This window comes from Molossus molossus, unplaced genomic scaffold (genome assembly GCF_014108415.1).
Source record: "Molossus molossus isolate mMolMol1 unplaced genomic scaffold, mMolMol1.p scaffold_m16_p_4, whole genome shotgun sequence".
Taxonomy (NCBI): Eukaryota; Metazoa; Chordata; class Mammalia; order Chiroptera; family Molossidae; genus Molossus; species Molossus molossus.
Genome location: NW_023425377.1, coordinates 21,976,451 through 22,002,468, shown reverse-complemented (window position 1 = coordinate 22,002,468; position 26,018 = coordinate 21,976,451). Strand labels below are relative to the sequence as shown.

General features: G+C 45.0%; 1 protein-coding gene across 2 annotated transcripts; it reads right to left on the bottom strand.

Moving 5' to 3' along the window:
* Positions 1-53: 53 nt before the first annotated feature.
* SLC36A2 (solute carrier family 36 member 2) lies at positions 54-23,792 on the bottom strand. Of its 2 annotated transcripts, XM_036240458.1 has the most exons (10): positions 23,564-23,792; positions 20,573-20,663; positions 19,924-20,012; positions 19,303-19,398; positions 15,523-15,607; positions 11,910-12,128; positions 10,100-10,198; positions 6,325-6,491; positions 3,415-3,584; positions 54-414 (listed from the first exon to the last, which is right to left on the bottom strand). In XM_036240458.1, the coding sequence occupies exons 1-10, from the start codon at positions 23,725-23,727 to the stop codon at positions 143-145; spliced, it is 1,452 nt and encodes a 483-aa protein (XP_036096351.1). In that variant the 5' UTR covers positions 23,728-23,792; the 3' UTR covers positions 54-142. The 2 variants fall into 2 exon arrangements, with proteins under 2 accessions (XP_036096351.1, XP_036096352.1); XM_036240459.1 differs by lacking the exon at positions 10,100-10,198.
* Positions 23,793-26,018: the final 2,226 nt, after the last annotated feature.

The following is a 26,018-nucleotide window of genomic DNA, read 5'->3' as shown; positions in this document are numbered from 1 at the left end:
GAATAAACAACAAAAATAAAATTTAAAATTATTATCTAGATCTTGTAGCTGGTGAGTCCTTGCAATATAAAGATAATGCACATACAAAAGAGTTCCATATCATTAAAAGTCAGGTGCTGGTGGGTGAGGAGCGGTGCCATTCTCACTGAATAAAAATGGTTGAGTTGGAAAAGGTGACAGGGTGACCTGGCTGGATCAGCTCATCCAGGGCCTGGTAGGTCCCCACCACAAAGCCCACGAAGCCCAGGATGCTGATCAGGATGTCCTTGGCGATGATGAGGGGGCTCATGCCCTCTGAGTAGTAGGTACTGATTTCCAGGAGGGGCGGGAAGATGAGGGCCAGGGCACTGCTGCTCATGGAGCCGACCAGGGAGAGGACCAGGTCCAGGCGGGGGATGAGGATGGCCAAGACACCTGTGAAAGATGAAAGGGGATAGACAGACCATCCCAGTCTTAGGCAAGCTTTTAAAGTTTGTTTTAAAAATCCTTTTCTTAAAACAAAATGGTTGTTTCTCCTACATTCAGTTACATAAAGAAAATGGCGAAAGTCCTGTAATACCCCCAATCGTATTCACTAGAGGTTACACATAAACAATTTGGTGTGTCTCCTTCTAATTATTTTTATTTATTTTAATGAATTAAAAAATGTTTTTATTGATTTTTTAAAAAAATGATTGATTGTTTATTTATTCATTTGAGAGAGAGAGGAAGGGAAAGAGAGATAGAAACATTAATATGAGAGAGAAACATCATTAGGCTGCCTCCTGCATGCCCCCTACTGGGGATTGAGCCTGCAACCTGGGCATGCGCCCTGACTGGGAATCAAACTGGGACCTCTCAGTCCATGGGATGACATTCAATCCACTGAGCCACACCGGCCATGCTCCTTCTAATCATTTTAAAAATATATAGATTCATATTGTTGGGAGGAAAAACTACCCTTGAGGTTCTGTGTTGGGGGTCTGCAAATTTAACTGACAATAGATAGATTATCAGGAGAAAAGACAAAGTTTATTTAGGGCTAGGGAGCCTTCAGGTGAATTCGCTCCTGGAATAGTCATAGATAGGGGTCCATCTCCCCATTTCTAAGGTGAAAGGAAGGGGGCAGAGCTTCTACATAAGAAAAGTGGAAGGTATGACTGTTTCAGATAAAGTTTATGTTAAGTAATTACTCAATCTGTAATGATGGTTAGTCTCGTTTCTGGCTGAAAACCTCCCAGAGAGAATGTATGGCAGCTTTACTTTTCAGGAGGTCCTGCTTAATTCAGCCAAGGAAGTTTAGATGAAATTGTTTTCCCCCTGCTATGGCTACTATTTGTTCAAATATTTTTAGCTTAAAATAATTTTTATGCCACTAAGGTGCATTTTGAATCCCTGCATATTCAATGTTTAAGCTCTTAATAAGTAACACTAAAAGACAGTGCTGGGAACTGTTCCAACTATGTAGGATATATCAATGTACAAAACAGACAAAAACTGAAAAAAAAAACCAGTCTATCTTCATAGTGCTAACATTAAAAAAAAATTTTTATTGATTTTTAGATAGAGAGGAAGGAGAAAGAGGGAGGGAGACAGAGAGAGAGAGAGAGAAAGAGAGAAACACCAATGTGAGAGAGAAATATCAATTGGTTGCCTCCTGCATGCATCCTGACTGGGGATCGAACCTGTAACCTGGGTATGTGCCCCGATTATGAATTGAACCAGTGACCTTTGGGCGCATGGGATGATGTTCAACTAACTGAGCCACACCAGCCAGGGCTAGAACAAACATTTTAATAATTGTCATGACTATAAGCACCTCTTGTAAACGATTAGAATGTAAAATTATTTCTAGAAGAAAGACGTCTTCATTTGGAAGAAGATTACAAGGTCTCTCTAAAAGCATCTTCTTCTGGTTTTACATACATGTCAGAAAATATCTAACAAAGAAACACTGAAAGCTACAGAATTTGAATTCTTGTTTTCCCCCATAGGATGTATTACAGGCCTGGGCTTTCACATTTTTAATTTTACTTGATGGAAAATGTTCACCAAGAAAGACCAGAAGCCTCCCCCAGGCTTCCTGTGGAGGAAGTGTACAATACAGCAGGATGAAATTGGTCTGGAAGACAGGATTCTGCCTTCTCCTTTGAGTAAGTCCCTACCTCTTTCTCAGCTTGTTTTCTCCCTACAAAATGGGGATACATGATATCTCTCCTTTCAGGTATTATGGTTCATATTGCAAATGGTGTTAAAGTTTTAAACAAGTAGCCCTGGCTGGTGTGGCTCAGTTGGTTGGAGCATCATCCTGTGCACCAAAACGCTGCCAGTTCAATTTCTGGTCAGGGCACATGCCCGGGTTGCGGGCTTGATTCCTTGTAGGAAATGTTATCTTCATATCTGGGGCAAACTCCTTCATCTCTTTGGAGTCTGAGGTTCTGAATGATAGTGTCCCTGCCTCCTAGGGTGAATTAGAAACAGGTTACTTCAAAGGAAGAAAATCAGTGTCCAGTGAATTATATGGGCTGCTCCAGTACATCAAGGAGCAAGAGGGAGATTCTTAGAACCATAGTTAAAAGGAGCCTTAGGGACCTGCACAAGAGCAGGAATCTCTATCACCTCCATTAACCCGGCTAAGATACTCACAGAAACGGGGCACCGGAATCGGGGGCCTAGAGCACAGCGAGGGCTGTGACGGGGTGTGTGGGGCCAGCTGAAGCCAACAAGTGAGCAGGGCCCATCCAGTGGCAAGTACAGTACAGTGGAGGTGACCCTAGAGTCGCCAGATCATTGCCCCCACCAAGTTAGAAATTTGGATTTGTGTGTGAGATCTCTCACAGTGTTAACGTTGGCCCAGATTTATACATTTATACACTGTGAGAGTCAAACAACACCCCTCTGGTGCCAGATGAGACTCACTGAGTGCCATTTTCAACCTCTGTCCTGGAGGTGAAGGGTGCTGGCTCTGGACTTAGATGACCTGTGTTCAAATCCCGCTCTGGCACATCCTGGCCAAATATTGATCGCTCCCTGCTTCAGTGTTCTCATTTGCAAAGTAGGGTTTATCACGGTCCTACCTCACAAGAGTTCCTGCAGGACTGAATACAGTTCTATGAAATAGGGACTGAAAAAGAGCTTAGCACAGTGGCTGGCACACAGAAGGTGCTTAATAAATATCAGTTCTCATTACGATTGTTGTTTGATAAGCTGTGTCACTTCCTCAGGCTGTAGAGCAGTACATCTGTCTAATTAGGTAGATGTAAGAATTAGGTTGTCCCTGAGGCTTAAACAAATTACTCCTGGCAAAGCCTTTTCGCATCCCTGAAATACAGTTAGTGCTCAATCAGAGCTGATTATTATGACTGTCCTTTATCATCTGGCTGATTGCTGATAGCCCTCAGGAAAAGAGCACCATTTCTTTCTGCTTTTACTCACATGTCAGGCAGACCATGGTGAAGCGGATGGACAAGTCCAGAAGCTGTGCCCAGCGCTTGGACACCCGGGAGATGGCGGAGGGGATGATGATTTCTGCAGGGACGTAGAACTGCAGGGTGTAGGAGAACAGGATGCCAGCGATGTAGAGGAGCTTGACTGACTGGTACAGCCTGCAGGACAAAACAGCGATGCTTTCTATGAGCACCAGGCTCTGACACTGGGCCTCCTCGGAACTTAGCCTCTGACCTTAGGATAGTCCCTCCGGCTGCAGTGTCCTTGTCTGAAAGTGATGGGGAGGGGACTTCTAAGAGCCAAAGGGGAGACACAACACAGCACACAGTAAAATAGACTGAAGCATCATGAATTTGAATGGCACCAGTTGAGAGGGTCATCTCTAAATAAAAAGAATCTTGAGCATGGGTATACATGACACCTTCACAAACCACTCTCACTTGATGCTCTACTTTAGATTTTATTTTATTTTATTTTATTTTATTTTTATCCTCACCCAAGGACATTTTTTCCATTTTTTGTTCAGATAGAGTGGGAGGGAGAGAGAGGGAGAGAAACATTGACGTGAAAGGGACATGTTGAGTGGCTGCCACCCACACGACCCAACCAGGGCTGGGGACGAACTGCAGCCGAGGTACATGCCCTTAGCGGGAACCGAACCCGGGTCTCTCAGGACCGCAGGCCAACGCTCCAACCTCTGAGCCAAACCGGCCAGGGCTCCACTTTAGATTTTAGGAAAGAGGCTCAGTCTGGGTACCTCACCCGGGGAGAGACAAGTGATAAGTGGCAAAGGCCAAAAACCCTGGGTCTAAAAGACTCCAGTCCCTGTGATCTCTGACAGTCCTTAAGAATTCCCTGGATCCCCCGCAAAGCTCTTGGCACATAACAGTTCCTCAGCAAACGCTTCTAGCAGGTTGTGCGAACTGCAGAATCCCAAACCCTTGAGGGGAAGAGGCAGTGCACAGACAGGGTTGTATGAGAGCTGGGTGGGGTAAGAGGAGGACCAGGGCCCCTGGCAGGCCTCGGACTAGAGGCAGAGAGTGTGTGATGGACGATGTTGAGTTTTATCAAAGCCTTTTCTGACCTATGGAGTTATGACATTTTTTCTTTAATCCACTAATGCGGTAGATATACAGTGGTACCTCGGTTCTCGAACATAATTCGTTCCAGGAGGACGGTCGAGAACCAAATTGTTCGAGAACCGAAGCAATGAAACCCAATAGGAAATAATGGAAACTGGATTAATTCGTTCCAAGCCCCAGAAAATGCCTATTTACTGGCCTAATTTGTATATAATATGTAGAAAAACATAAGTCTCAACAAGAAATAAAAGTGTACAGTATGTCTAAGGGTTAAATTCAGTGTAAAGCGTGACTCTCTCCACAAAGCGTGACTCTCTCTCTGCACTCACACTGACGACGCAAGCAAGGCGCGCTGGGCCGAATGAACGCCATTCGGCTCAACTCGGCTCATCTCGGAAGTTCGAGTTCCAAATATTTGTTCGGATTCCGAGACAAAAGTTTCTCGAATCTCCTGGTCGAATACCGATTTGGTCGAAAACCAAGGCGTTCGAGAACCGAGGTATCACTGTATCTCCTGTAAACATGTGCGTGTATGTGTATGTCTGAGTCTGTGATTAGGCCATTCCTTAAAAGGCTAACTTCCACATTTCTGTGTTCTTTGCTCACACTAGTCCTGCTGCTTGGAACACTGCTTACTCCATTTCCATGTGTCCAAACCCCAATGATTTCCTGAAATTCCCATCTTTTGAGCAGGAACTACATGCCAGATGCTTCTAGACATGCCCGAATCAATCCTCATGACAATTCTGCATTATAGATGAGGAAATCGAGGGTCAGAGAGCTCAAGCACACCATCCAGGACCACAAACTAGGAGGCAGTGCGACTGGGGCCTGGATGCAGGAGGGCCAGAGTCGTCCTTGTTGGGACAGAGTTGTCTTGTTAGACAACAAGATCCTCTGTTGTCCCATTCCAGTGGAGTTTCTTTCCTTGCAAGTCCCCAGGGCCTCTGCTCCTCTGGAGGGCTTCTTGTTCGATTCTGTGTTATACTATCCATCCCTCCCCTATTCCCACCGGAGTACGGGTCAGGACAGGCAGTAAAGCTGCAGTTCATAGTCTGCTCACATCAGCACGCTCCACACCCCCATGTGTCCAGACTGTCTGCTGCATAGAATTGGCATGCAGTACATGCTTGATGAATGACATCTGTCCACTTGGGAAAGGTACCCCATTTTAGGCAAACTAAGCCTCCAAGTGAGCCTTAAAAAGGCAGGCACCCTGTAATTGATGATATGCCTCAGTGTGGGAGAAAATGCTCGCAATGCAATATGGGTTTGTGTGTCCATTTAAATATGGCACTGCTGACGTCTAGCTGTTGCATGAACTGAGTGCATTTGAGCAAAACATGGTTACAGTGGTCTTCCCAAACTGCATCTTGTTTTACTGCTTTTTTATCCTAGCTACTCTGACATGGGGATGTGTATCGCTGGCTATGGCAAGCAAGATGTGGTATCGCAGCCTTAGCAAATATAACTGGACGTGTTGCCACCCACCAGCTCCTCTCTCTGCCTCTTGCCACCTCTCAGACCCTTCCCTTCTCTCCTTAGGTGACCAATGGACTCTCACTTCTTCCCTTTCTTTCTAAATCATGTCGTTCTTCATATTGAGGTAACAAGGCCTCATTCAACACGAGAGGCTGTGGTTGGAGGAGGAGCTCCCTGCACAGAGAACCCAGAGCCTAGGGCTCCAGCGACATCTCTGCTTCTTCCTGGGGAGGCATCTAGACCTCACTTTTCCATCTGTGGGAGGGAGGAGGAAGGGACCTAAATGTTCCCACCTGGCCCCGAGTCCCCACCACCTGAGGGCCCAGAAAGTTACCAGCAGTTGGGCAGGTTAAGAGTTATGCTGGCCTTGATGTCATTTTGAAACCGCAGGTAGCCCAGAACCCCGAAGCCAATGTACAGGACAGTGATGATGGACATTCCCAAAGACAGGATAGCTGGGAAGCGGCGGGAATCCTTCATCTTGTTTTCCAGGGGCAGAACCTGCAGAGATATCACAGCGTGAGAAGACAGGAGGAGAGAGGGGGACATGCATATAAAAAAAGAAAGGCATGCCACTTCTGGGCAGATTCCCCGAGGAACTGGAGCAGCAACCAGAACAGATACTTGCACACCCATGTTCATAGCAGCAGGATTCAAGATAGTGGGAGATGGAAGCTTTTTAGAAGTGTCCATTGATGGATGAATAGATAAACAAATGTGGTATATACACACCATGGAATATTAGTCAGCCTTAAAAAGGAAGAACATTCTGACACATGCCACAGCATGGATGAACTTTGAGGACATTATGTTAAATAAAATAAGCCAAACACAAAAGGACAGATATTGCATGATTCCATTTATGTGGGGTACCTGGAGTAGTCAAGTTCATAGAGTCAGAAAGAATGATGGTTTCCAGGGACTGGGGGAGGAGGGAAATGAGGAGTTCTTGTTTAATGGGTACAGGGTATCAGTTTCTTGAGATGAAAATCATTCTGGACATGGATGGTGGTGATGGTTGCACAATAATGTGAATGTATATCATGTCACTGAACTGTACATTTAAAAATGGTGAAGATGGTAAATTTTGTTAGGTGTATTTTACCACAATTAGCGGAAAGAAAGCCTGGAGTCACAAGATGAATGCTGGACCACTCAGAGCTGGCAGGGCCCCTCAGGTTGCTCAGCCCCCTGGCAGAGCCCCGTCTGGCCACATGTATTTTCTATGGCCAGCAGAGTCTCTAAGACAATTTTTTTTTTCTGTTTTGCTTTTATTTTTTTTTAATTAATTTATTTTTGTTACAGACGTTTCTCCTTTTCCCCCCACTGATTCCCCCCTCCCTCTCCCTCCCTGTCCTGTCCCCAGCTTTGTTGTCCATGTCCATTGTTCATGCACACATGCATATAAGTTCTGTGGTTTATCTCTCCCCCACCACCCCCTCTTCTGGGGATTGTCAGTCTGCACCCCACTTCCACGTCTCTGGGACTACCCCATTCCTCAGACTGTTATCTTCATTATATTCCACAAATAAGTGAGATCATATGATACTTGTATTTCTCTGTTTGGCTTTTTTCGCTTAGGATAATACTTTCCAGGTTGATGATGCTGGTCTTGATGGCACAACATTCTTCCCCCACTCACCAGACCCACCTCTCCCGCTCACACTGACATATACCTGGACTCTTTACCCTCACTGCTTCCAAAGGCATCTGAATCGGAGACTTCTGATTCCAGTGTACTCGTCCCTCTCTGTACAGATGGGGAGCTGAGACTCAGGTTACACAGTGGGCTGGTGGCAGAGCTGGGACTAGAGCCTCCTGGTTCCCCAGCAGCACATTTCCCCCCACACCATGTTCCCGGGATCTTTCCACCCCAGATGCATCCCTGGCTCTAAGAGAATCTCCCTGGAGACCAGCCTGCCTCTTGAGCCTGCTGGGCATCCAAAGGTCGCTTCTGTCTCGAACCAACACGGTGAAGACCACAAGTCCATGAAGCTGGCACTTGTATAGTTCTAATTTGACAGATGAGGACAACAGGGCTCTGAAGATGAAGTAACTTGCCCCAAGTTACACAGCTTGCAAGTGTCAGAACCAAGCTGCGGACTAGGGTTGTTCTCTGAAGTCCAAGTGCTTCTACCCGATCTTGCCTATACTCCTACAGCACTGGGCATGCGTTACTCAGTAGGAGCTCGGCAGCTCTGCCCTTGTACTGTTGCTGATGTTTTGTCCTCCGTGCATCTCCTCCCTGACCCATGCACATGGGACCTGCGTGAGGGGAGTGTTCTGTAGGGGTCATTGCTATGCCTTTCCACTTCCTTCTAGGTGAGGGGCAGGTTCCCAGCTGCAGCAGGTATTTAGGAAAACGTCCTGGGGATTGTGTGGAGAGCAGACAACCCATCCTGAGTTTTTCCACTCTGTAATACATTTTAGCTGCATAAATTCTCTAGGCTAAAAATAATCTCTTCATTAGGCCAGAACCATGGAGCCATGGCCCACAGAAGGTGGGCAAATATGTGGTGATGGAAGGAGACCTGACTTTGGGTGAAAACACAATGCAATGTCCAGATGATGTATTATAGCATTGCACACTTGAAACCTATACTATAATCTTATTAACCAATGCCGCCCCAATAAATGTAATAAAAAAAAGAGATAAGTAAAAGAAATGCTAATGAAGGTTCTTCATGCTGAAGGAAAATGATACAAGAGGGAAACTTGTGAATTCAAGAATAAAGAGCAAAAGAAATGGTAATTATCTGGGTAGAGATAATAGACTATTTTTCTCCTAGTAAGTTTGTTATAAGGAAGGACTATGCATGACTGTTGAAAGCAAGACTTATAACATTGTCTGATGGTGTTTTAATGTATTTAGATATAATACATATGGCCAAAATAACATAAAGGGAAGAAAGTAAAGGAACCTTTATAACTATAAGATTTTTACAATTTACCAGAAATGATAAAATATTTACTCTAAGTAAACTGCAAAGTTATGTATGTATATTAGAATCCCCAGAGCAACCACTAAAAGTACTAGAGATATATACTAGTCAAAAATCCAAAATGGCAAATTAAAGTGTAATACTAATTCAGATACTCCAAAAGAAGGCAAGAAAAGAAAAACAAGGGAATAGCGAAAGGAAGGGTAAAACAGAAAACAAACAAAACACAGACCAACTAACCATAGTCATTATGTGAACTGCAAATGGTCTAACCACATCAGTGAACAGTGAAAAGACAAAGACTGGCTTAAGAAACAAGACTCAATTATATTCCGTCTGTGAGCTAGCAAACCTACTCCTAGAGAAAAACTTACATTCACACAAAAATCTGTACACAAATGCTTATAGCGACATTATTCATCATTGTTAAAACCTAGAAACAACCTTAACCTCCTCTGCAGGTGAATTCATAAACAAACTAGTATTGCTACAACAGTGGAATCTCAGGAGAGAGAAAGCAATGAGCTACTATGCAAACAACACTGTGGATAATCTTAAATGCAGCAAAGTAAGAGACCAGTCTCAAAAGGTCACATACTGTATGATTCCCTGTATATTATGGAAAAGATAAGCATGTAGAGACAGTCAACAGATGTTAATGGTGGTAGAACTGTTCTGTGTCCTGATGGTGTACATCTATGACTCCCCACGTCTCTTAAAATTTACAGAAATGTACACCCCCCCACACCCCAAAATGTGAATCGTACTATATATAAATGAAAAGTAAATGTAAAAAGTGTATACCCAGCACGATCCTTCCTCAAGTGGGAAGTAGAGACTGTGTAATAATCCATCGTAAGTATACAACACTTTCCAGTTTAAAACTCCTTTATGTTTCATCAAATCCTGTCATTTAAATTGTACACCTCCAACACATGTTGATATGAAGATACTTGTTTAATACATGTTCTGGGACAAGAATAGTACTCTGTCTCCTGACTGCTTCTCTGTGTAACCGACTTCTCTCCTCTCATGACAACTGACCCTAGTGAGGCCAGAGGTTACTTTCTCCCGTGTGCACAGAACCCCAGAAACCTAGAGCTCCCTACTCCTTCTCAGGAGGCCACCCACAGCACCAGGAAAATTCTGCCCCTCTTCACACCTTACCAAACCAATGCTTTCAAATGAAAAAACAGCTGTTCCAAAGAAGAGAGAGTAGGTCTTCCAACTTGTTACCAGTGGCAACTGGCTGGAGTCTGGAATATCCTATAGGAAAGGGAGATGAGGTAACACGTTAACCCTCAAAGCATATTTGGGCTCCTTTAAGAGGGTATTCTAAAAGTAGACCTGAATTAAAAAAAAAAAAAAATTAAATGTCAATAAATTTAGAAAACGTCAAAATGAAATAGGCAATAATCAAAGTTGATTTTAACACTGCACAATAACAGAGTTAGAGGGGAAAAAAACATCATGACATTACCAAAGTATTGAAGAATCAGTATCTCGCTGAGGGAGTTTGGTTTATCAGAATCCAACAAAAGAAAATCTTAAAGCCCTGGCCAAGGAGCTCAGTTGGTAGAGCCTCGTCCTGACATGCCAAGGTTGCAGGTTCATCCACAACCAGGGCACATGCGAGAATCAACCAATGAATGCATAGATAAATGGAACAAGAAGTCAGTGTGTTGCTCTCTTTCTCTCTCTCTCAACAAAAATGAATTAAGAAAATATTGCATACCAAAGGTTAGTGCCGGCCTAAAATGCCCAAGAACACTTTGAATGTACAGTGGTTATGGGTATTGGAAATTACTGACGATAGTGACAGCGATATTCCAGGGGCCCAAAGGAGTTAGTTAAATATAAAGTCTTCTCTTCTTCTTCAATGAGCCACAAATGGAAGAGAAGGAAAGCGCCTGAAATAAATGTTATATACGCTGTGACCTAGAATGTGAAAATCATTACAGAACTATTCCTCTCACCGGGCAACCTCTGAAATTGTCCAAACAAGAATCAGAGGTAGCTATCTCATTAGAAAATTCAATTTGTAGAATTTCTCAATATTGCCTTAAGGAATATAAGACTTACCTATAGTTATCCCCAAATATTTGATTAATTTATTATTACTAAATTCCATAAACAATATAAATTTTTACCCCCCTTGTGACTTCTGAAAGAGAAAAACATCTGAAAGGTATTAGGTAAGACAAGGGGCTTCCGGGATTTAAATTTCTATGTAGTCTTGTCCGTTGTAAAATAAGACATTAGAAAGGATAGAAAAGAAGGAAATTGAGGAAAAATCAATATGCATAACTCAACTTCAAAGACATAATTTAGGGGGGTAGGTAAGAGATGAACCAAAGAACATATATGCATAGTCCATGGACACAGTCAGTAGTGTGGTGAAGGCCTGGGGAGGGGGAGGGGATGGGGGGAGGGGGGCTAAGAGGGTGGCAACGAGGGACATCTATAATACTGTCAACAGTAAAAAAAAAAAAAGTACATAATTTGTTATCATGATAGATTGGCTTTTGGTCTTTCAAGACTCTCTATTTATATGTATGATAAAATATGAGTTTTGTATTCTCTTGAGGGCCCTAGGGGTATTTGCATACCCGGAACTGCAGCCGAGAATGTGTAAGACTCCACGGATGCAATTTGATAAGAAGACGCTGCTTTTTATCTGCCTTTTGCTGCTATCCAACCATTATAGGAGTGACCTGTAGTTCACCAATCAAGATGTTTTTCTTGCAAAGCATTTTTTAAAAAGCCAGAATTTGACATAAAACAATGTGAAAGAAGAAGATAGCCAGAAGAATGAGATGTCACAGAGACATCTTTGTGGAAGACATGTTACCGTGAGGTGGGTACCAGGCTGAAGAATGAGGTAAACACTTACCCTCAGTACTGGCACCAGGTACCATCCTATTATTGATCAGAGGCTCTGCCCTCCACAAGAGTCAGGTGTGTGGTGTGCACTCACCTGGGCAATGTACTGGGCAATGATGATCAAGCTGACCAGCATGCTGATGTTGGCCAACATGGAGAAGATGGACAGGACCCTGAGGTTCCCAAAGAGGACCAGCAGCATCAGGAATGGCAGGAACGCAAGCATGTAGAGTCGAGAGTCCATGGTGGGCGTCAGAATCACTGTCTCGTTGTAATGGCAATTGTTAGTGGTGCCGTTAACAGCTTCCACCACCTGAGGAAAGAATGGGAAAGCAAGTGGAAGGGTCAGTACCTCGTCTGGCCATGTGATTAGCTCAGTGCCTGGCCCACAATCAAACTCCCTCCTGAAGGGCTGGGATGTCTCACTTGAATTAGAATGAATTTAGGAACTTCTTATTGTGAATCTTCTGTATCATACTTCCTTAAAAGAGGAAGCACAAATGTAATAAAAATAAAATTAATACAAAATAAATAATTGGGTTGATAATGGTTATTTGTTGGCTCTTGGCAACTCGGCATCCATTCCTCCTGATTTTGATTGATTTTTGGTGAATTCTCTCCCCTCTGAATATAGCCTTGGAGGACTGTAAGTCACAATCATATGGCAGAACTAAAGAACTGGCCTTTGACTCAAGCTAGGACATTCACAATCTCCCCCTGCAATCCGAATCTAAACAACTAGCAAAATGACACCATGACACAGGGACAGAACAACAAAGGATAAAAATGAATTCTGACAAGGAATCCCTGGGGAGACCACGTCAGTTCTATCTACATCCCCCTAACTGCCCTGGTCCCTGTTCTTTCCTGAGACCCATTTATTTTAGCTTTCTCTGTCATTTAGGAAGTTAGCCAATATTCTTCTACTACACTTATTTTTTACTTAAGTACTTGAGTTCCCCAGAATCTGTTTCTTTTGCTTAAAACAAACAAACCCCATCACAGTTGTTTCTTAAATAGACCAATACTGGCATTTTGAGTGAGAGAACTCTTCTTGTGTGGATTGGACTATTCATTGCAGGACATGTAGCATCTCTGGACCCCACCCCAATAAAATCTATTAGCATCCCTCAATCATTGAGATAAATAAGAAACACTCTCCTGTGTACAGAATAAACACCCAAAGTCATGGGCAGGGAAGGGATGGTACCACCCTCATTAGAATCAGCATAACTTAATTGACCACGGGTAGCCATGGCAATGCCTTAGAATATATGCATCTATGTATTTTCTATACAATATCACAGTGACATGTATCATAGGAATCCTTTTTATTTTATAAGACTGCAGGCCTGGCTGGTTTGGCTCAGTGGTGACAGCGTCAGCCCATGGACCAATGAGTTGCGGGTTCAATTCCAGTCAAGGGCATGTACCTCGGTTGCGGTTCGTCCCTGGCCCTGGTCGTGTGACACGGAGGCAGCCAGTTGATGTGGCTCTATCACATTGATATTTCTGTCTGTCTCTCTCTCTCCCTCCCTCCCACTCTATCTGATGATAAAAAAAAAATATCCTCTGGTGAGGAATAAAAAGAAAAAAAAGACTTCAATCATAGCAAACACTCTTATTTTGTTTTTTGTTTTATTTTTAATCTTCAAATAGAGTGGGAGGGAGGGAGAGAGAGAGAGAGAAAGGGAAACATCGATGTGAGTGAGACACATCAACTGGTTGCCTCCTGCGACCTTGACCAGGGTCTGGGACCGAACCACAACCAAGGTACATGCTCTTGGCTGGAATCGAACCCATGACTCTTTGGTCCGCAGGCCGATGCTCTATCTACTAAGCCAAACTGGCCAGGGCACCACTATTATTTTGAAATGTCCCTTTTCTTTTAACAACATATCATGAATAAATCATTTTCTTGTGTTTTTTTTTTTCCTGATTCCTCACCGAAGTAGGAAAAAACACTTGGAACATTAGCCAGGCATTCAAGGCCCTCCATTAATGTGCTCCATTCAACCTTGAAGGTTCTTCTACAACCAATTGTATTGCCTCTCCTTAGCAGGTCCCCTGCATTCCTGTCCCCAGGTGTTCACTCCTCCTTTCTCCTACCTTGGCTGCCACCAACACTATTCCATGCCCTGCTCAGAAGCACCTCCCGAGGGAGCCTTCCCTTGCGCCAATGATCCTTCCTGCACCCACACATTTCTACCCCTTAGTTCATAAGCATCCAAACCTCAGGTTGTTGTTAGTGACGCCCTGCCCTGGCACCAAAATGCCATATTGATATTTGACTTTTTATATGTCGTAGAACGCATCCCCCTGAGCCTGCTGGCCTTGTCTGGAGACAGATGGTAAATAAAGTTCTGCTACTATCAGATTGATTTCCAAGCAGCAATCTTGCAGTGTGTTTTGAAAGCCTTACAAACAAGCTCTTTGGCCCATTAATTTTACTTTAAGATATATATATACTAAAGAAATAAAGGAGAGTGCTAAGACTTGTACAATTACAGTAGAAAAATAAAGGGAAACAGAAAATATGTAACAATAGAAGACTAAGTCATGGTCAATCTGTGTGATGAAATACTAGTAAACTATTAAAAATCACATTAAAAGCTGTAAGACAATTGCAAAATGCTAGCCAGTTAATAGTAAGTTAAAACAATAATCATGAGTGATTGCATTAAGATTAAATTTTGCTTTGTTTTCAGAAGCAATATAGCAGAGTATTTAAGAACATGAGATTTGCTGTTAAAAGGCCTGCATTTTGTAAAATTGATTTTAGAGAGAGGAAGAGGCAGGGGGAGAGAGAGAGATGTGAGAGAGAAACATCGATCTGCTGCCTCCTGCACGTGACGGGGGATCGAACCCGCAACCTGGGCATGTACCCTGACTGGGAATCAAACCCACTACCTTCTGGTGTATGGGATGATGCTCCAACCAACTGAGCTACACTGGCCAGGGCAAAAGGCCTGCAGTTTAACTGTGGCTCTGTGGCCTTATATACATTAATGGAGTTTATATCACCAGTTTTCTCCTCAGTACCTGTTCTGATAAGGTCGTGAGGGAAAGCATATAAAGTGTTCAGCACTATACCTGACACATAATAGAAGCTAACTCTGAATGCTTACTATATTTTTCCTGCTGTCTAATTTTTTTGACATTTTTCAATTTCTGATATTACTATAAACAGAAAAAGACCCCTAAGGATTGGTTTTCTTTTTTGAGCTAATTGATTGACTAAGGATGGCCTTTGTTATTGCTCATTTTATTTTGATTAAATTGCTACGAGATAACATCTGGGTTAGATTAAAAGAACTTCCTGGGGACAACTGTTAAACCATACAAATTAAGCAACTAAAGGTAGGAGATGGCCCAAAGAAGATTAGGTATTACCAGAAAAGACCCATATCAGTTTTAGGAGAGTCAAGGATGATTAAGCTCCAAAGCAAGATTCCTTCCAGTCTAATTTTAGAGACCAACCTTGAGGACAATTCAGGATATGGTGGAAAAAGTAACCACTTCTAGAAATCTGCAGATAAGTGAGCTGGGGGAAGTCTGGATTTTTTGATAGCATCTAGTTTAACTTTCTTTTTATTACTGATGAGGACACTAGGACCCCCCAAAGAAGAAGCCATCTATTGAACAACTAGTAGAGAATCCTTCTTTTCCACGTCCTTTCCCCTCCCACCTTCTCTAGAAGACTCTACCTGTTTTAAATTATCAGCCAGAAACACAATGTACACACAGCAGAAGCCCATCTGGGTGAATATAAGGAAGAAGCTCACCATATGCCTGGAAGAGATGAGAGAGAGAGAAAGAACACTTGTTATAAAAAAAGAGTTGACTTGTCATATCCATTTCTGTCCCCAGGGTTGGTGGCATGCCACCACAATCAACAATGGGGCAGTAATAAGAAGTGAGGTAACAATAGTTCTTTTATAAATATGTTTCTCAACCAACTTCGCAGTCTCAGCTCAGCAAGTGGTAAAATTCTTCCTGGTCAGGAACCTCTCCCCACCTGGTGCCGAGGCATTTCTTGTAACTGATACTAATTAACGTAGGGCAGTTGGTGCAATATCTTTATTACCTATTATTAACATTAAATTTTTTTTCTACATGGGCATTGAAGATACACAGACAAATAACACATGACCCCTTCCTCTAGTGCTTTATAGACTAGTGGGAGAGATGGACCAAAAATAATATGGCACTAAGGGCCATGGCGAAAGTGCATTTTATCCAAATAATAGAGCAGACAGCCTTCTGAGAAACACCAATACCTAAGTGAGAGTCTCGTGGGAAAGGGAAGACAGAGAGAGAGAGAAAAGAAGAAAGAGGAAGAGGAGGAAATGGAGAGAAAGAAGTGAGGAAAGAGCATTTTTGCAGGAAGATTAGACAGATTTCTCCAGCTGCCACGTGGAGAACGCATTGAGGGGGCAAGACAAAGGATGGCCAGACTGGATAGGAGATTTTCACAATAAGGGAGGTGAGAGATGGCAGCAGCCTGGACAAAGACGTGACCATTAGGATGAGAGAATTAAAGCATTTTAAGAGACACCAGGAAGCTAAAACTTATAGACCCTGATTGACCACCTAAAGCTGGGGGGGAAGGGAAAGGAAATGACCTAAAGTGATTGACAGGTTTTTAGCTTGGACAATAAAATGAACTGGGATACTCAGAAGGAAGAACAGGTTTTAGGGGGAAAGGAAAGAAATGACATAGTCAGCCTCTGAATTGTTGAGCTTGAGGTTCCTACAGGAGACACTCGGAAGACAACTGCATATTAAGGTCTGGAACTGTTGCTCAGCCAGTAATGGATGAAGCTTTGAGAAGGCAGGTCAGCAATGAAGAGTGTGCAGAGGGAGAAAAAGAGAAGGCAGCATTCCACCCCTAGAGAACACCAACATCTATAGGAAGGGCAGAAACAAAGAAGGCTGCAACAAATGCAAAGGCATGACCAGAGAGGTGGGCAGGAAGCTAGGACGGAAAAGAGTTGAATGGAAGCCAAGAGAAGGGACAATGTTTGAAGAAGAGAATAGTCAATTGGACCCAATGCTGCTGAGAGATGCTCTAGGGCAAATAAGGTGCAACAAGGAAGTCTTTCAGCGCTTTAGTGGGAAGAACTTCTGTAGATGTATAAAGACAAAAAAGCCAGGTGGCCCATGGAAGAGGTATGAATGGGATGTTCGGAAGTAAAGTCAGAGGGGTGGGGATGGAGGTTTCCTTTCTTGAAGTAGATTGTGAGCTCCAGTATTGATAGTGCCCATTTTGCTCATCATTTCAGTTCCACAGCCAGAAGCACTTCCTGGCACCCTGTGGGTATTCGGTAGATATCTGTTGAATAACCAGACACTGAATATGAGATAGGATGGTGGCAAGAGGATGGCGTAAGGTCCAGGAAGCTCTATTAATTTGTTTGTTTATTTTAAAGGTGGAGATATGTGAACGCATTTAAATGTTGAGAGGAAGAGCCCGTACTTCAAAAAAGAAGTTCATTATAGGAGAGGAGATAAATAGTGGAGCAATTTTCCTGAAAAGGGCAGAAAAACCTACTTTATATGGCCACCAATGAGTAGAAGGATTTGAGGGGTTGTGGCAGGCAAAAACCTCCTCTTGGGTGACACAGTTGGAAAAATTCTGGTTATCGCCCTGGCCAGTTTGGCTCAGCGGTTAGAGCGTCGGCCTGCGGTCCGGAGAGACCGGGTTCGGTTCCCGCTAAGGGCACGTACTTTGGTTGCAGTTTGTCCCCGGCCCTGGTTGGTCGTGCGGGTGGCAGCCACTCGATGTGTCCCTTCACGTCGATGTTTCTCTCTCTCTCTCCCTTCCTCACTCTCCCTCCCACTCTATCTGTACAAAAAATGGAAAAATATCCTCGGGTGAGGATAAAAAAAAAAAAAAAGAAAAGAAAAATTCTGGTTATCATCCCATAGTCTTCCTAGTCTGCTCATAGGCTGAATGAATTAATTCAGTATGTGAATGGGCTTCGAGCCAAGAGAGGTACTAGGCCCGTGATGTTCTTTGACCACATTAAATGGGCGGGGCGCATCTCAAGTTTGGGATTTGAGGTATCAAAATTCAAGAGACACTTTGACAATTGAGATGGTGCTCAGAAAACAGTAGGCATATGGGATAGGTACAGGTCTGAAATCAAAGACAGAAGAGTAGATGTTGTCCCAAGTACCAGAGGACAGAGGGGGTTGACTTATTCTGTGTTACCCCTGAAAGCTGAAAGGTGGGCACAGCTGGAGGGAGACTTTAGCTCACCAAAGGATTATTAACATATTTGTCTTTTTCTCTCTTCCTACTATAAACTCACCCCCTAAGAGACCTCTTTTGCCCCCTGCCTTCATGGCTGATGACTTCAATTCCGTGTGTCCTGCGTAAAGATAGGTTCAAACCTATACGTAAAACTACCCACTTGATATCCCCACTATAATATCTCCCAAGCACCTCAGATACAACTTGTCCAAAACAGAAGTCATCAGAATTCTAAGTCAACTTTGACTTTTTCCTTTTCCCACAACCCCAGGACCCAAATCACGACCAAATTCATGTTTCTCGGTCCCCACTGCCGTCGGGGTCCCTGCCATCACTGCCAGCTGCCTGCACATCATCAGTAGCATCCTCAAGGGGCAGACTAATTTAGTCTTGCTCCTTTGCAATCTATTCTCCTTACAGAAGCCAGCCAGATCTTTAAACAATGCAAATAGGATTACTTCCCTGATTAAAACCTTTAATTACTTCCCTTTCTTAGAACCAATGGCTTCCTGGTTGCTTTTAAGAAAAGAACAAAACCTTTAAGAGAGTCTAAAATGTACAACTAGATTGGACCCTGGATCCTTCTTTAGCTTCATTTCCCTGACTCTCTACCCTCAAGCTACCTGGTCTTTCTATACCTTGAAACTGCCACTTACTCCTTCCTGCTTCAGGACCTTCAAACCTTGCTCATCCTTCTTCCTGGAAGGCCCTCCCGGCTCCTGCCCATTTTTCCATAGATAATCCTCACCCTTAAAAGCTCCTTCCTTCCAAACTCATCTCCACTGTTTCACCCTAGGAAGCCTACCCAAGCCCACAAACATCTTCTTACCTGCTTGGTAGCAGCTATGCCTTTCCTTCATTGACTTACTCCAGCAATTATTAAGTAATCATGTCCTAAACTGTTCAACATCTGTCTTTCCCACTGCACTATGAGTTCTGTGCGAGCAAAGCCTTGTTTGCTTTGTTCCTCAGAGTGTTTCCAGGGCCTGGTACATAATAGCAACTGGATAAATGTGGTTTAATAAAAAAGTGAATAATATTAAAGCTGCAGAGGATGAACACCCTGTCATTGGAGGTATACAAAGGGTTTCCAATGAACCCCTTCTGTGTGGAGAGTCCATTATTCTACGTTACACGAGCCAGCTTTCCAGGGAAAAAGGCATGGCTGATGGCTTCATTTCCTCTTCCTGTATCTTACCCCACTTCTAGAAAAGCAAGAACAAGGTACCTTCCCCAGTGGGCATGGTCCCGGAGCCAGGCATTGGGGCTGGCCTCTAGTCCATGCATCACCGTATCTCCATAATCCAGAAAGGGCTTGTTAAGCCTGCAGGAGAAAGTGCATACACAGTTACCAAGAAGCAATTTAATTTAAGATCATATACTGAAAAATCAGGAGACACACAGCAAGGCAGGACACCGCTGCAGTAGAAAGAACAATGGGGCAGTGACCAAAGTTCTAATTCAGACTTCGACACCTGGTCGTATTTCCTTAGTGGCTTGTTTTCCTTACTCATCAAGTGGAGCCATTACTACATAATACACACCTTGCATGGGTACAGTACTTTTCATATCTATGATCCCATTGGGTCCTCATGACAATTCTCTGAGGCAGGGTTAGGCATGGATTGTTTGTGCCCAATTTACAGACGAGCCAAGAAGATACGCACAATGGCCGATTGAGAGCACCCAATGAGTCATTGGCAGAGCCTCACCTACATCCCTGGCCTAAGTGCTTTTCTCTTTTTCTTGGCCTGTTGGAGGAAATAAAGAAATCACCTCTTGTTATGTGTAGGATGTTCTGGGGATGTTCCTGCGAACCAAGTACCAAAGGGGGACGCTGTTTCCTCACCTGTGGCAGAAGCGCTGGGCACACCTGACCAGGACGTGCATACAATGGTAGGTGATGAAGCCCATTGCCAGCAGACTCAGTGGGCCTACCTGGAGGAAGGGGGTCGGAGGGGCAGGGGACGAGAAAACAGAATGAATTTGTGAAGAACGCCGTGGGGAGGCATTTGGTAGTGCAGATATTCAGGACTCAAAGAACTTTCTAGCAAACTGGTTTGCAAGCCCTTTTTAGCAGCAACAGCTATTCTTTCAAATATAATCTCAAGGAGTACTCTAATAAAGTATATAAAGCAATGACAATGGGTATTGTGGTGGGAACAGGGGACCCAGAATTCTGACCTTCCGTGGTTTTTGAGGTGTCCCCGAGAATGGGCGCTCTATAGAACATAACTGGAAAGTCACAGTCCAACACTTGCATTCTACAAGGGAGGAAAATGAGGCCTAGAGAGTGGACAAATCACTTGCAAAGGCCACTCAAAGTCCATGGCAGAGCCGCAACTCAAACCCAGCCTGGATGTCGCAACTCCAAGCCTGGACCAGGCTGCCTCCCAGGAGCGCTGCTCATTGCAAACCATTAGAAACCCTTCGAGCCTCTCCCCCACCTCCTTGCTACCACCCAGTCGTACTGGCCCCACCATGGCAGCCCTCCTTACCAGGAGGCCTGCGTTCTTCACAGCCAGGGGCAGTCCCAGGATCCCTGTGCCCATGTTACACTTCACCAGGTGAACCAAGGCCTGGAATGCTCTGCAGGAGAGTAAAAAGAATTGAGGATCTGGGTGTGTGGAGGTGAGGAGATCCAACAGACATTCCCTCCCAGCCTGCCAACACCTGAGTTAAGGTGGACAGGTGAGCTCCTGGCCATCTCTCAGTCCCCATGGCCTTGCCTGGCATCTCTGAGTCTCCCGGTTGGTCCCAAACCATCCTGATTTTAGCAGCTGACACGCAATATATGCCATTATAACACTTACAATAGAACAGACACTATGCTGAGTACTTTACATGTATTATCTCATTTAATCCTCTTGTCAAGGCAAGGAAGTAGATGAGAAAACTGAAGATAGAGGGTTTTTTTTAGTAACTTGCCCAGAGATATACTGGGGATCAGGATTTGAACTCAGGACTGTCTCAGAGTCCCTGTTCTTCACCTCACTTCTACTGGACTGCTCGCTGGAAATAGGCCCAGACAGATGAGTAAAGGAACACCCCATTTCATAACCCAGGACACGGAGTCTCAGAGAGTGGGAAGCGATCAGCCCAAGGTCATAAAACTAGTAGCAGAGACAGGACTGAACACGGAGAAAAGGAGAGGCAGCAAAGAAATCATTGTGACTTCTGAATAAATAGGTCAGATGACTTGGGTCCCCAGGTGCAGTCTGTTAGGACAGGGTCATCTGGGGATTGAGCTTGAGAAGGATCCCCCCCCACCCCCCAGGCAGGACATCCAGCTGAGGAATGGCATGACTCCTCCCACCCCAGCACAAACACAAACACTCAGACCCTGTCCTTGAGACAGATGTGAAGGTTGCCCAGAGGACACGGTCTACACCTCCAGAGAGAAAGTTCCAGGGAGGTACCCTCTCAGTTGGTAAATTATACACCATATGTTTCTATACCTCTCTGCACTTGGACCAGGTTAAACCAAGGTGAGTATTGAATTTACATCCACAACTTGAGAAACCTTGGAAATCCCCGAGGGGAGCCTTCCAGAGAAACTTCGTGTGAAGAGCAGCAGAAGTATTCTGGAAGGAGCCTGGTCTCCGAGGTTGGACAAACCAGGGATTAAAACCCATGTCTTCTACTTAATTGGCCGTGTCATCTTGAACGACACGTCCACGTTGCTGAATCTCTGTAAATGTTTGGAGTAATGATATTTTGAAATAACGGCTCCAAACACCCATTCTTCATGTGAATCCCTCACTTCCCCAGCTTCCGAGGGTCTGCCCGTTACTTTGTTAAGGGTTAAAGAGGACGACTGGGGAGAGAGTCTCCGCACGTCTTTCTCTCTCCCTGTGTGTGTCAACCTCGCCGACAGAGCACAGTGCCCTGTGGCCCTCCAATGATGTTCTTGTTGTGCAACTAGGAAAAGTCAGTGGGTCCCTTTGGAAATTTCTAACCAAAGGACTTAGGAAATCAGAATTTAACTTTGGGCAACTCAGCCAGCTCAAAAACACAGTGCGGTGACTTGTGCAAAGCAGTGGGCTGGGAGGCAGGAAACCTGGGTTTTAGCCCTCACTCCATTGGTGACCTTGGACGGGCATCCTATTCACAGCAGCCAACATTCCCAACACGGCACTTGGGGGGCTGTATGTGCAATTCACCTGTGCAGCCTTCCTGGGAGGTGCAAAGTGACATCTCAGCGGGGAAACTGGGGCACAGAGTTCTGTCACTTGCTCACGCTGGTAAGCAGCTGAGTGGGACTTGGAACTCAAGTCAGCTGACCCCAGAGGTACCATGCTTACCAGACCTGTCTTCCTGCCAAGCCAGAGGGGCCCTCTAGTTCTCACTTGTTTATTTCTTTGATTCTTGAGTGCTGAAATTGCCACCAAACCACGTGTCAGTTCAGGACACAAGAACTAGTTGGTTCTCTCAAGACGTCTGATTGAGAAATACCCCAACTCAGCAGTGGATGGCCCCAAGGCCTAGAGAGCTCACCCTCCTCGGCATGCCTGCTTGGCAACCCTCAGAACTAGCCCTGGGGCAGCAGGATCCTCAGACCCTTGCTTTAAAACAGATGTCAAGGTTACTGTGTCCATCCCTAAATTGTCCTGCCGGGTGGCATTGGAAAGGGGATTTTCCTGCCCCTTATAGTAACTTCTCCTTCCTCTGCAACCCCTGCTCACCCCCACCCCTTCAGATTGAACTTCCAAGGCAGGCTCCTTATATTCACACTGCCACCGATTTACCTCTGTTTTGCATGCAGGGAAACTGAGGCTTAGAGAAGGCAAGGCGCAGAGCTACAACCTGAGTGCAGGTGTTCTTTCTACCACACCAATGGTGTCAGCACTTTCTTCTTAAAGCAGCAGAGCTCCCCACCACCATGCCAACCCACCCACTTTTCCTAAGTGAACTAGCTGCTCCACTTGAGTGGTGGAGGCCAAGGGAACTGGAGCCCTGTAGCTTGGCTCCCCCCCACCCTCGTCCTGGTTTGAAAACCTCATCAGTGATCCTCCCCACTCCCAAAACACACGCCAGGGAGGTGGAAGCAACTGGCCTCTTCCACACACTGTGCTTTTGACGTCATCCCTGCAGGCAGGTCTCATCTTCTCCTCCAAGAAGTTGGGGATTCTGCCCCTCTCCCCAACATGATCAAAAATGGCCAGGAGCAAAACTGACTTTAGGGCCAGCACTGGATTCCAGCCCCGACCCTGCCAATGACTCAGTGTATGGCCTTTGATAACTGGGTCTCAGTTTCCCTCCCTGCACGTATTGGAGGCTAGTTCACTATATTCTAAGGGCTTTCTGACAGTCTCCACTCCTGCCCCTTTAAGCTCTCAGCCTGACTCAGCCTGTTGCAACCTTGATTTCCCCATCTGCACAATGGGTTGGGGTTTAGACACTCCACCCACCCTGATCCCAGAGTTTTTGCCAATGCAGGCGTCCAGGCTGGGAGGCAGACAATGGGGATGGGAGGAAAGAACACTCACGTTATACCCTTGGTCTTCTCCAAGACCGGCAACTCTGAAGGGCTTCCATCCAAGAAACTGGAGTCCTTGTTCTGCAGCTTCTTGGCACTATTGAGAGGTGACCTGAGGTCCAGTTTGAGGTCAGGCGCTCCCTGGGGACCTCCGGCAGTCTTTGTTTCAGGCATGACTGCTTCAGAGACAGAGGGCTCTTGGTGAGGAGGAGGTCTGTGTTAGAAGGAGGCAAGCAGGTGCAAACCCCAACTCAGTGGCTTGTCCCTTATTAGCAGGCTCTGGCCAAACTGGAGTGAGGCTCCACCCACCTCCCCCAGAGGGAGCTCTTCCTGGCCTAAGAAGCTGTGGAAAAGGAGCCAACTGGGAGGAGGAGGAGAAGAGGGGAGGGATTTGGGATGGGAGTCATCATCCACCCTTACCTAACAATAAATAGTAAGGGCAGCAGTGACTATGATACCGACCATTTCAAACACTAATATTTATTAAGCACTTCACTAAAGGATAGATACTCTTCTAAGTGCTTTATCTATATTTTCTTAATTATCCTATAAATTAAATAATGAGGAAATCAGGCTCTGAACTAATAGAACTTGCCTAAATTCACATACCTAGAGTTAAAGAATAGGAACCAGAGCCCAGCTCACTACATTTTTTAACCAGTCCCCTACCCCCAGTGTTCCTTTTTAACCAGTCCCCTGTCCCCAGTGTTCCTTTTTAACCAGCGCCCTATCCCCAGTGTTCCTTTTTAACCAGTGCCCTGTCCCCAGTGCTCCTTTTTAACCAGTCCCCTGTCCCCAGTGCTCCTTTTTAACCATTCCCCTGTCCCCAGTTTCCTTTTTAACCAGTCCCCTACACCCACGTGTTCCTTTTTTACCAGTCCCTGTCCCCAGGTCCTTTTAACAGTCCCCCTGTCCCCAGTGTTCCTTTTTAACCAGTCCCCTGTCCCCAGTGTTCCTTTTTAACCAGTCCCCTGTCCCCAGTGTTCCTTTTTAACCATTCCCCTGTCCCCAGTGTTCCTTTTTAACCAGTCCCCTACCCCCAGTGTTCCTTTTTAACCAGTGCCCTGTCCCCAGTGTTCCTTTTTAATCAGTCCCCTGTCCCCAGTGTTCCTTTTTAACCAGTCCCCTACCCCCAGTGTTCCTTTTTAACCAGTGCCCTGTCCCCAGTGTTCCTTTTTAACCAGTCCCCTGTCCCCAGTGTTCATTTTTAACCAGTCCCCTGTCCCCAGTGCTCCTTTTTAACCAGTCCCCTGTCCCCAGTGTTCCTTTTTAACCAGTGCCCTGTCCCCAGTGTTCCTTTTTAACCAGCGCCCTGTCCCCAGTGTTCCTTTTTAACCAGCGCCCTGTCCCCAGTGTTCCTTTTTAACCAGCACCCTGTCCCCAGTGTTCCTTTTTAACCAGTCCCCTACCCCCAGTGCTCCTTTTTAACCAATCCCCTACCCCCAGTGCTCCTTTTTAACCAGTACCCTATTTCCAGACTTCCGAGAAAATGCTCACACCATCCCACCTCCAGATTCATCCCAGTACAAGGCTGCTATAAGGTGTCCTTTGGGGAACTTCTCTTTCTGGGAAAATAGTTGGGAAAAAAGAAGCAACCACTCACTTACCTATAACTGCGTCTTAGCTTTTGTGAGGCTCCAGGGAGAGAAGAGTGGAAATTCTTTTTGGAAAAATGGGGAGAGGCAGAGATTGTACAACCTCCAGTTAAATGTCACTGGGCAGGATGCTGGGCCAGGAGAGGGTGTGATTTGCCTAAGGTCACACATGTCATTCCCAATAGAACACACACTGCCCGATAAAGAAGCCCCTGGGGGTTTCTCTGGTGTTCCACCCTGTCATCATCTCTGCTTCAGTAACAGAGGAACAGGCCAAAATTACCTCCTCCCTCAAAATTACAGTATTTTACTCAAGCCACACCAGTCCCTGCACCACCATCTCATGTGCCAAGAGCTTTACTTAAATATCTCACGGCTAACTGGTAGCATCCAAGACAGATTTGTCTGGTCCCCTCCCTTATGTGGGACCCTTTCCAAGGTTCTGTATGCAATTTCAGATTTGTAATTTTGTATTCTCTTCCTTAAAGAAGCCCTCTCCACCCCTTACCGCTACCCTAACTTCCTCCCCAATGGTATAAGCTTCAGGCTCCACAAAGCCTGGCTACTTTTCAGGGCAGCATTGTTATTTTGCTTTTACAGATGTGGCAACTGAGGCTCAGAGAGGTGAAGAATCGCTTGTTCAAGGTCACAGCTAATCCTCAGCAGATCATGAACTCCCTAGCCAGCCAGATCTTTCTTTTTTAAATTCTCACCTGAAGACAAGCCTAGAGAGAGGAAGGGGGGGGGGGGGGGGGAGAGAGAGAGAGAGAGAGAGAGAGAGCCATCAATGTGAGAAGGAAACATTAATCAGTTGCCCTCCGTATGCTTCCAGACTGATGATCAAACTCAAAACCCAGGTATGTGCCCTGA